At 43.0% G+C, this 10,422-nt stretch overlaps 1 protein-coding gene across 2 annotated transcripts; it reads left to right on the forward strand.

Moving 5' to 3' along the window:
• Positions 1 to 254: 254 nt before the first annotated feature.
• On the forward strand, positions 255 to 8,852 carry LOC119290959 (protein TPR3-like). 2 transcript variants are annotated; one of them, XM_037569641.1, is made up of 27 exons: positions 255 to 408; positions 537 to 695; positions 797 to 976; positions 1,058 to 1,171; positions 1,286 to 1,444; positions 2,528 to 2,705; positions 2,791 to 2,911; positions 3,009 to 3,124; positions 3,258 to 3,411; positions 3,503 to 3,612; positions 3,702 to 3,771; positions 3,850 to 3,923; positions 4,036 to 4,131; positions 4,218 to 4,313; positions 4,417 to 4,544; positions 4,633 to 4,867; positions 4,978 to 5,142; positions 5,219 to 5,323; positions 5,421 to 5,567; positions 6,078 to 6,188; positions 6,294 to 6,473; positions 6,551 to 6,679; positions 6,770 to 6,865; positions 6,948 to 7,136; positions 7,225 to 7,394; positions 8,189 to 8,468; positions 8,555 to 8,852. In XM_037569641.1, exons 2-26 carry the CDS (start codon positions 616 to 618, stop codon positions 8,394 to 8,396), a joined length of 3,411 nt encoding a protein of 1,136 aa, XP_037425538.1. In that variant the 5' UTR covers positions 255 to 408; positions 537 to 615; the 3' UTR covers positions 8,397 to 8,468; positions 8,555 to 8,852. The 2 variants fall into 2 exon arrangements, with proteins under 2 accessions (XP_037425538.1, XP_037425539.1); XM_037569642.1 differs by having other exon boundaries at positions 2,791 to 2,893.
• Positions 8,853 to 10,422: the final 1,570 nt, after the last annotated feature.

Raw genomic sequence — 10,422 nt, forward strand, 5'->3', positions numbered from 1 at the left:
CCTGTCCATGTAACGATAAAGATATTTTATCCTGCACGTTCTCATATGTCGTTTGGGGAGTGTGCGAGTATATATAGACGCGCAGGGGAGGGGAGAGGGGGGTTCCATTATCGTCTCGTCTCGTCCGATATAAATAGAGGAATTCTGCTCCCCACCCCCGTTCCCTTTGTTGACTTACGATACTGCCCCTTGCCTCAGTCTCATCCTCCCGGCTCTCTCGGTCCTCTCGCGATAGAGCCCCGCCCCGCCCCGGCCGCCCCCCCAAATCGGAAGCCGCGCAGCCCCCGGATCTCCGCCGCCGGGCGCCCCGCCGACCCGCGCCGCCTCGAGCCCTCCGCCGGCCCCGCTCTGCTCGCCCGGCGCGGGGCGGAGCGGAGGAGATCCGAGCCGGGGAGGTTCCTTCCGCTGGTAAAGCCCTAACCCGCCTGGATCGATCTCGCTTTTGATCTGTTTTTTTCCCGTCGTATGTTGTTTCCGCCGCGGCTGGGCTGTGAGCGATCGTGAACTGAACCTGGAATCGGAATCTTATTCCGCAGTGGGGGTCCTGCGCCCCCGTAGGCTAGGTCTACAGCCGAGTTGCATCCGCCGCCTGGTGGGTGAGTCGGGGAAGCGAGGATGTCTTCTCTCAGCCGGGAGCTCGTCTTCCTCATCCTGCAGTTCCTCGATGAGGAGAAGTTCAAGGAGACCGTCCACAAGTGAGTGATTCAAACTCCAAAAATTAAAAAAAAGGTCAAAAATTGGTGCTGTTCGTTTGTCTAGCGTTGCTCACTTGGAACCTGCCCTTGTCGCCGTTTAGGCTCGAGCAGGAGTCTGGTTTCTACTTCAACATGAAGTACTTCGAGGACGAGGTGATCAATGGGAATTGGGATGAGGTGGAGCGCTACCTCGGGGGCTTCACCAAAGTCGACGACAACCGCTACTCGATGAAGATATTCTTTGAGATCCGCAAGCAGAAGTATCTCGAGGCCCTCGACAAGTAAGTGCAAGGGGAAGAGGTGTCTTTATATGATTGTAAATGCTGGACCGCCTTCATGACTATGGTTTCCTTTTCTGCCAGGCATGATCGGTCCAAGGCGGTTGAAATCTTGGTCAAGGATTTGAAGGTGTTTGCATCCTTTAATGAGGAGCTGTTTAAGGAGATCACACAGCTATTGACTCTGGAGAACTTCAGGTAAAATCTGCGTGATTGCATTCATTTGTAACATTAGGTTCTTGCCATCATTCGTGTGGCTCTTAACCGTTACTGGATTGCTCAGTGATTGGTTCCTGCTTTTATTATTGATAGAGAGAATGAGCAGCTCTCCAAGTATGGTGATACAAAATCTGCAAGAGCAATAATGCTTGTTGAGCTGAAGAAGCTGATCGAAGCTAACCCCTTGTTCCGTGACAAGCTTCAGTTTCCCAATCTGAAGAGTTCTAGATTACGGACACTTATCAACCAGAGGTATCACATAAAGAAACATAATATTCTTGGCACCCTTACTCTCTGTTGTATGGGCATCTTATGTATTCTTATATGCTGCTTGCTGCTAAACTGATGATGCTAGTTATAGATCTACTAGGTGAACATTCTTTAATCCAATAAAATTACTTAACCCTCATGAGAGGATTTTAATTCTCATTTTATCCTTTGTAAAACTGATCCAGTAGAATGTTATATGCTAGCGAGGCTGTGCCCCACATTCTGCTCTCCCCAATTTTATTTAAACCAACCATGCTTGGTTAGGAAAATTGGACCTGGCTTTATTTTCCATAAGCTAAGTGAGGGCTGCTGTTCATTCATGGCAAAACTTGGTTTCTTAATGTTATAATCTTGTCCATTAACCCATCACTACCATTGCATATTTATATTGTAAATAAGGTTGCTCTTCATGATGAGTTTTGTGGATCCTACAGTCATGAATATCCAAAAAATTGAGTCACGTGTTTGCATTTACATTTTTCCAGCAGTCCAATACAATTTGAAGTTCAAATATGTAAAGAATCTCCATATAACTTGTCACCCCTATTTGCTAACCTGCAGTTTCCATTTCTTTGGAACTGAAACTTGTATAGATGTCACAAATATTTGCAGATTCAACTAGTTAGCCTACTATTTCCTTGATTCATTACTATTTACGTTTCCATTATTTATTGTCAATAAATGGGTATTCCATTAGATTATCAGAGTCAGCCCTAGTTGACGATTCCGTTAGGATTAGGGTTTAGGCCTACCCTACATTCCTCCGCCTTATCGAGATTCTGGGTTTAATTTCGCATCCACACGTTTGTGAATCTTTGGATTTACCATACCACCACGTGCAAGGCCTAAACCATGCTCTTTGCTCTGCCGCCAGGCCTGGGTGGGGTAATTAACACGAAGGAGGTTGTTGTTTGGATAAGAATAAAATTGTGTTTAACTTAATTTGCTTGTGAAATTGTTGTTATTTGTGTTTTTGTTTGTTACTTCTGAAGGAGGTGGAAGGTTGGGACCCCACCATTAACTCCATTTACCATAGTAGTAATGTTATTGTGTATTATATGGCAGCTTAAACTGGCAGCACCAGCTTTGCAAAAATCCTAGGCCTAATCCTGACATCAAGACCCTCTTTGTTGATCATTCTTGTGGACAACCAAATGGTGCACGTGCTCCATCACCAGCAAACAATCCACTACTTGGATCTATACCTAAACCTGGTGGTTTCCCCCAATTGGGCGCCCATGGAGTAAGCTTGTTGAGCATATCTGGACACTTCATCTATGTGTTTTAGTGTGTACATTTATTGACAATCTGGTTTATGTCTGTTTCAGCCCTTTCAACCTGCACCAACACCCGTAGCACCTCTGGCCGGTTGGATGTCAAACCCTCCAGCAGTAACACATCCTGCTGTTTCTGGAGGTGCTATTGGATTTGGTACTCCTACGAATCCTGGTACTTATGTTTGTTAATATTGCAAGGAATTCCTGAATGTTATGAATAGGTGGTATTGCATGGTTGACTAACACTGTTCTGGATGTATATCTTGTAGCTGCTATGTTGAAGCATCCTAGGACACCCTCGGCTGCTAACCCTTCTATGGATTACCCATCTGGAGATTCTGATCATGTCAGTAAGAGACCTAGGCCAGTTGGGTTGTCTGAGGAGGTATTAGCAATTTCACTCCCTAAAAAATCTTTCACCGCTATTGGGTTCTTGCAGTCTGTACTTGATAATCTTGGCATGCTATGCCTATCAATCCTCAATATATACTTGATTGCAACTGGGTTGTATTTCACAGGTGAATCTTCCGGTGAATATGATGCCAGTAACTTATCCGCAGAGCCATAGCTACCCGCAAGATGATTTCCATAAAGCTGTCGCACGGACATTGAGTCAAGGATCAGCTCCAATGAGCATGGATTTCCATCCAGTTCAACAAACACTTCTTCTTGGTAAGCTCTTTAACGTCTGTGCCCGTGATAAATCTTTCTTTCTCCCATAGCATCTCATTCTTGTGCATTTTTCACTTGGTATCTGTTTTAGTTGGTACCAATGTTGGTGACATTGGATTGTGGGATGTTGGCACCAAGGACAGACTTGTTGTAAGAAACTTCAAGGTTTGGGAGCTTGGGAAATGTTCTATGGCCCTCCAGGTTTGTTCACTGCAATATGTAGTTCAGTAACCTGGTATTTTTACCTGTACTCAATATAAGTATGCGTAAAATGTAAATTGTACAAACAGGCAGCACTGGTTAAGGATCCTACCGTGTCGGTTAATCGCATAATATGGAGTCCTGATGGAACCTTGTTTGGTAAGATGCAGTGAACAGTTTTTTTTATTGCTGTTCTTTCAAGTTGGCCCTCTTCTAATGTTATGTTATGTTTAAAAGGTGTTGCTTATTCAAGGCATATAGTACAGATTTATTCTTATCATGGTGGCGATGATATTAGGCAACACTTGGAGGTATGACTGCATATACTTATCACTTATTACTATCTGCTTATGGCTCATTGTCTTGTGTACATGGTTTGCTATCTTGTGTCCTGAATATGATTATAAACTGTTTGTTGATTAGATTGATGCACATGTTGGTGGCGTAAATGACATTGCATTCGCTCATCCAAATAAGCAGCTGTGTATAATTACCTGTGGAGATGATAAGACCATAAAGGTGAGTTCTTGTGATGGTATTAATTCTGGGACTGTATTTTATCTTGTTTAACTAGAAATATGAAGTCTACAATAATTGCATTCTAGGTGTGGGAGGCCACCAGTGGAACAAAACAATTTACCTTTGAAGGTCATGAAGCTCCTGTCTATTCCGTTTGTCCACATTATAAGGAAAATATTCAGGTACTTGAAAAGCATTTATTATGTCAGGCATTTGTACCAGACTATTGTTCTTTCTATCGGAAGCTAATGTTTTTTTACCTCATTTTACCTGCCTATTACGCAGTTCATCTTTTCAACTGCTTTAGATGGAAAGATAAAGGCATGGCTGTATGATAATCTTGGGTCCAGAGTTGACTATGATGCACCAGGTCATTGGTGCACTACGATGGCATATAGTGCAGATGGTTCAAGGTTCGTATCTAAATTCATTGTTAACATTTTTAGTTAGGATTATGCAGGTGTTTGTACTTTGTTTCACTCTTTTCTTGCCTCTATGTAGATTATTTTCTTGTGGGACCAGCAAGGAGGGTGAATCACACCTGGTGGAATGGAATGAGAGTGAAGGTGCGGTGAAGAGAACATACCAGGGATTTCGTAAGCGATCTATGGGTGTTGTACAATTTGATACGACGCGGAATAGGTTTTTGGCTGCTGGAGATGAATTCGTGATAAAGATTTGGGACATGGACAACACTAGTCTTCTGACTACCATTGAAGCTGATGGTGGCTTACCTGTGAGTTCCTTTCGTTTGTGTGCTTATGTTGGTGAATTTCTGATTTGATATAAATGTACAAGAACCTCCCTTCCTTGTTCTAACTTGGTGGCTGGTCTCATAATTATCAGGCAAGCCCGCGTATCCGCTTTAACAAGGAGGGTACTCTGTTGGCTGTCTCTACTGTTGATAATGGTATCAAAGTCTTAGCAAATGCTGATGGTGTTCGTTTATTGCGCACACTGGAAAATCGTTCTTTTGATGCTTCTCGTAGTGCATCTGAGACTGTAACAAAGGTAGTTACTTTAACCAAGGAACAACTTGAGATTGTTTTTCCCGCATGCATGACTCAATCATTTCTTATTGGTGCAGCCTCTTATAAACCCATTGACTGCTGCTGCTGCTGCGGCAGCTGCTGCCGCCGCTGCCGCTGCAACCAGTTCTGGAACTGCTGCTCCATCACCTATAACTGCAATGGTTTGTTTTCATCCAGATTCATTTGGTCTGTTCTATTATAAACAATTTACATTGTGATCCCAACTAACTTGATCTTATTCTGGACTTCTTTTGACAGAATGGTGACAACAGAAGCTTGGTTGATGTAAAACCTAGAATAGCTGATGAGTCAATGGATAAGTCAAAGGTCTGGAAGCTTATGGAGATAACTGATACAGCTCAGTGCAGATCATTAAAATTAGGTGATAGTATTAGGACCGCTAAGGTGATACTTCTTCCCTTGCCTTTTACTCCCTCCGTTCCAAAATAGATGACCCAACTTTGTACACCGTTCCAAAATAGATGACCCAACTTTGTACTAAAGTTAGTACAAAGTTGGGTCATCTATTTTGGAACGGAGGGAGTACCTCTGTATATGTTTGAATATGCATCATTTTCTAGCAATCTTGTCGGTGCACTGCCATTTATAAGATAACTATTTTATTAAATTAATTCATAGTGTGATTTCTACGTGTAGAACAACTGTTTTAGCTCTTGTTAGATGCTTAATGTTTGACAAGTGTCTTGCGGACATCAACATTCATTATGACTCTAAGTGAAGCTATGCACATGCTTATCTATATGCACCTAGGGCTTCGAAGTCAGTCAATATTGCCTGTACTGTATAATGCGCAAAGGGCATCTCACATTTTTTACTTGTATTATGAATTATTCCGTTTGGTGTGCTAGTGTCAATGCTTAGTTTGTCACAAGTTTTTATTTGTCTTAATTGCAGATCTCGAGACTGATCTACACAAATTCAGGTGTTGCTATCTTGGCTTTAGCTTCAAATGCCGTCCATCTACTATGGAAATGGCCACGCAATGAACGAAATTCAACTGGAAAGGTGAAATTCTGGTTGTGTTCAGCTTTCTTACTAGATATGTGCATCACAGGTGAACACTGTATATTTGATTGTTACTAATTGTTTTAATTTGCTATTCTCTTCTAGGCTACTGCTAGTGTTTCTCCTCAATTATGGCAACCTCCAAGTGGCATTCTCATGACTAATGACACAATTGACAATAGTCCTGATGAGGCCGTTCACTGTTTTGCTTTGTCAAAGAATGATTCATATGTCATGTCAGCTTCAGGAGGGAAAATCTCTCTATTCAACATGATGACTTTTAAGGTTAGTAAATCATTGTGATCATGTGTAATTATCATTTTTACGGTAGAAGATGCCCTTAACATTTATGGTGACTGCAGACGATGACCACGTTTATGCCTCCACCACCAGCAGCTACTTTCCTCGCATTCCATCCTCAAGATAACAACATAATTGCAATTGGAATGGATGATTCAACCATCCAAATTTACAACGTTCGGATTGATGAGGTATTAGCAACTGCTATAACATGATTATCATTATTTTTTTCTGTAGTGAACAAGGTGCACTCAGATAAGATGTATTCGTTTTTTGTACAGGTCAAAAGCAAACTTAGAGGGCACTCTAAGAAAATTACAGGTCTCGCATTTTCAAATGTGTTAAATGTTTTGGTATCCTCTGGAGCTGATGCGCAGGTATTTACTGAACTATCTAGTCAGATCATGTCTATCAAGAACTTCTGTTTCATCTTCAGTTTCTGATTTGTTCCTGTTGTAGATATGTGTTTGGAACACTGATGGGTGGGAGAGGCAAAGGAGCAGATTTTTGCAGATACCATCTGGCCGCCCAACGTCTAACATCTTAGACACACGAGTTCAGTTCCACCAAGATCAACAGCATTGTCTTGTTGTCCATGAGACCCAGATTGCCATCTACGATGCCTCAAAACTAGAACCTGTGAAGCAGGTGAAATTTCTTCCATTATCATTTGACGCATAGTCTTTCTTGCTACGAAGGTTGTCTTGTGGCTCACTCACCTTAACTTTGCTTTCAGTGGCCTCCTCGGGAGACCTCTGCTCCTCCAATAACACATGCTACATTCTCATGTGATAGTCAACTGATTTATGCAAGCTTTCTGGACGCCACTGTCTGCATATTTAGCGCATCAAGTTTGAGACTCCAATGCCGAATTCTTCCAGCTTCTTATCTTCCTCAAAATATCAGGTATTCTATAAGGCTCAAACCAAACATAATTTACTCTGTCAGGGACTCAGGGGGTTGTGAGCTACTGGGTTAATTGTCTAGCTCTTCTGAAAGGATCTTGGCTGGCCTCATTTTAGAGGGTCTGTGTTTGAATTAGTGTTTTTTGTTCTCAAGCAATTACTTTAGTTCAGTGCAATAACATGATACACCTTTCTAAGGGAAGTTATAGAATTGAGTTATCTGAAGTGCTGCTTAGACTAGCAAGTGCATGTCCATAACAGATTGCTAATACTTGTTTGGGAGATTTATATTTTTTTGTTGCCTTGAGCTACTAAATCCGTAAGATACATACCTGAACAAAAATCCATCTTTTGGTATTAGAACAAAGATTGTTTCAACTCCCCAGTGATTTTTTTTCTCAGTGCATTTGGACCCTCTCCATGAGGGAGTTCTGTATTTGCATCGCCCTGCCAGTTTATAGTACCATATTTAAAGAAGTATATGGGTTTGCAGTGCTACATGTATCAAACTGAATTGGAATGCATCGTTAGGCATTTATAGGAAAAACTACTCCTAACGTCCCATAATGTAATATCTTATTACATCCGATTGGCTCTCAGCAGTGTAACCACAAACTAGTTACTCTGTCGAACTGAAGTTGTAACAGAACTGTTCTATGAATAGTCCTTTTTTTTTTGCCAACCACATGTTTGCTTCCCTTAAACTCACAACAAGCAAGTCATTAATACTGTTGCCACTCAAAAACTGGTTTTGTTGAATTGTGAGTAAACTGCTGACATGTGTTTCTTTTATAGTTCAAATGTTCATCCAGTTGTGGTTGCGGCACATCCTTCGGAGGCAAATCAGTTTGCTCTAGGGCTTACTGATGGCAGTGTTTATGTCATGGAACCGTTGGAATCTGAGAGAAAGTGGGGAATTCCTCCACCAGCGGAGAATGGATCGACGAGCAACATGTCCACACCTCCTAATGGAGCTTCGAGTTCTGATCAACCAGAAAGATAATAACTACAAGTTTGAAGTGTTAGACCTTTCTATCACTTCGACTCTTCATGGCGGTATGAGTCACTAACCAAGGTATCCATCTCAGAATTCAGAAGTCAATGTACATACACATTAATAAGTCAGTTTGATTCAGTTTGTAATCGCCCCTTGTTGTGCAGATGGGCTTCAGTTTTACAACTTGGCTTCACAGAGCTGGTTCCAAGGGTGGTGTCGACGAGAGCACAATAAAAAACCAAGGCTTAACTGCAGTTCGTGTGTTGCTTATATTATATGTTGCTATTATATTACCATTATTAAGTGAGGGAGGAATTGATTAGTGCCAGTGTTTGATTTTGTTCTGTTTGTCATGGTACGAGGAAAGATTACCGAGTAGATAAGGTCTAGTAGCAGTTTCGCTGTACCTAATCAGTACCCTTGTTTCATTCCGACTAGTAAGTAAAAACTTGTTTTTTCTCAGTTGTGTGGCCATTGTTTCATTTGTTATATCATCTGGTGTGTGCTCAAATCTTCATAGCGGCCTTCATCATCCAGTAGGCTGCGCTTCTGTTGGGCACATCGAATGGTCATGAAGACGACCTTTGCAGTTCTGAGTGGCAAATGTGGATGCTACGCCAGTTTGATTGTTTTCTGCATGCAATACTCTTATTTTGTTTTGAAACGGAGCAATACTCTTATTTACGATGGATGGCAGCGCGCATGATTTCCCTACTGTATTATCGGTGAAACTGAGCATCTGTTGCATTTGACTGGTTGATACGACCTGTACTTGGCCTTTTCCGGACGGGGTGGATGCCACGTACGGCGTAATGTGACGTGAAGCCACCAGACTGGGGAGGACGTTTGTCTCCCTGGAATATGACTTGTGATGCGGACGCCTGCATGGTAAAGTAGCACCCAAAGTTTCAAACAGGAGAGAAGTGGCTGAAATGTGTGGGATAGCGCAAATGTTGGCGCGGCGAACAGGCACCAACCCCAGATCAATGAACGAGGAAACAGAAATGGACGTACTGTTAGCTCCAATGTTTCATCGGGAAGGAGAGAACCGGCATAGTGGAGAGGGACAGAGGGGACGCAGCACCAAACTAGCCGTCTAATCAAGCTAGCTCCACCGTTGCGGTGAAAGAAAGGCCATGATTGGTGTTGGTGGCTGTGTCTGTGTGAGGCCCATGGCATCAGCCACGTTACGCGTGACCCATGCAGGATCGCACTTGCAAGGAGCCCCGAAGCAAGCGAGAAAAAGGAAACAGGCCAGCTGCCTGCGTTGTTGCACGTACGTACGGACGTACCCCATGCATGCACGCCGTCGTACGTACGGTGGCGAGGCCGGCCAGAGAGCCCTGGAGGATGCCACTAGGCACTAGGCTTAGGCGGGCAAAGCGCGCTACCGAGCAAGTAGACAAACCAAAACAGCAAGGCGATCAGGGTCGGTCGGCGATCCACCCAGGCCCAGGCCAGCAAGCAAGCGATGGGTGTGTACAGCTGCTGCATGCCTCTGCCCAAAAGATGCAATACGCTGCGTGCATCCCAAGGAGATATGGTCGGTCGTGTACTGTGTACTATGGTTCGTACCACTGTTCCATCACCATTCGTACCAAGCCCCAGGTCAGGTGGACAGCTGGTCATCATGCTCCTAGATTGGTAGATCACGGGCAGTTTTACGGCATCTAGTACAACCCATGTACTCTACGTATGTCACTTCACACGAGCTTAAAGTCCAACCACTTGGCATTTGGAGGAAAAGGGCCACAGACCCGGAGTGTGAATTTTTGGAGGACGGGCTCCCTGGAGGCCGCTATTTTCACAAATTCAAAAAGCACATTTAGACGTCCCAAAATAATTGGAAAAAATTCCATGGAAACTTGTGTTCAGCATGAACGTGTGAAAATTCGTTTGAAAATATCGTGATGTATATAGGCTGTAAAAAGAAAATCCGGCCCAACAATAAGAAAATCAGCCCATTTTGTATACATGTTCACAAAAAACTGGAGTTTTTTTTGGGGTTGTAGAAAATGATATTTTGAAAACG

Source organism: Triticum dicoccoides, chromosome 4B (assembly GCF_002162155.2).
Source record: "Triticum dicoccoides isolate Atlit2015 ecotype Zavitan chromosome 4B, WEW_v2.0, whole genome shotgun sequence".
In the NCBI taxonomy this organism is placed as follows: domain Eukaryota; kingdom Viridiplantae; phylum Streptophyta; class Magnoliopsida; order Poales; family Poaceae; genus Triticum; species Triticum dicoccoides.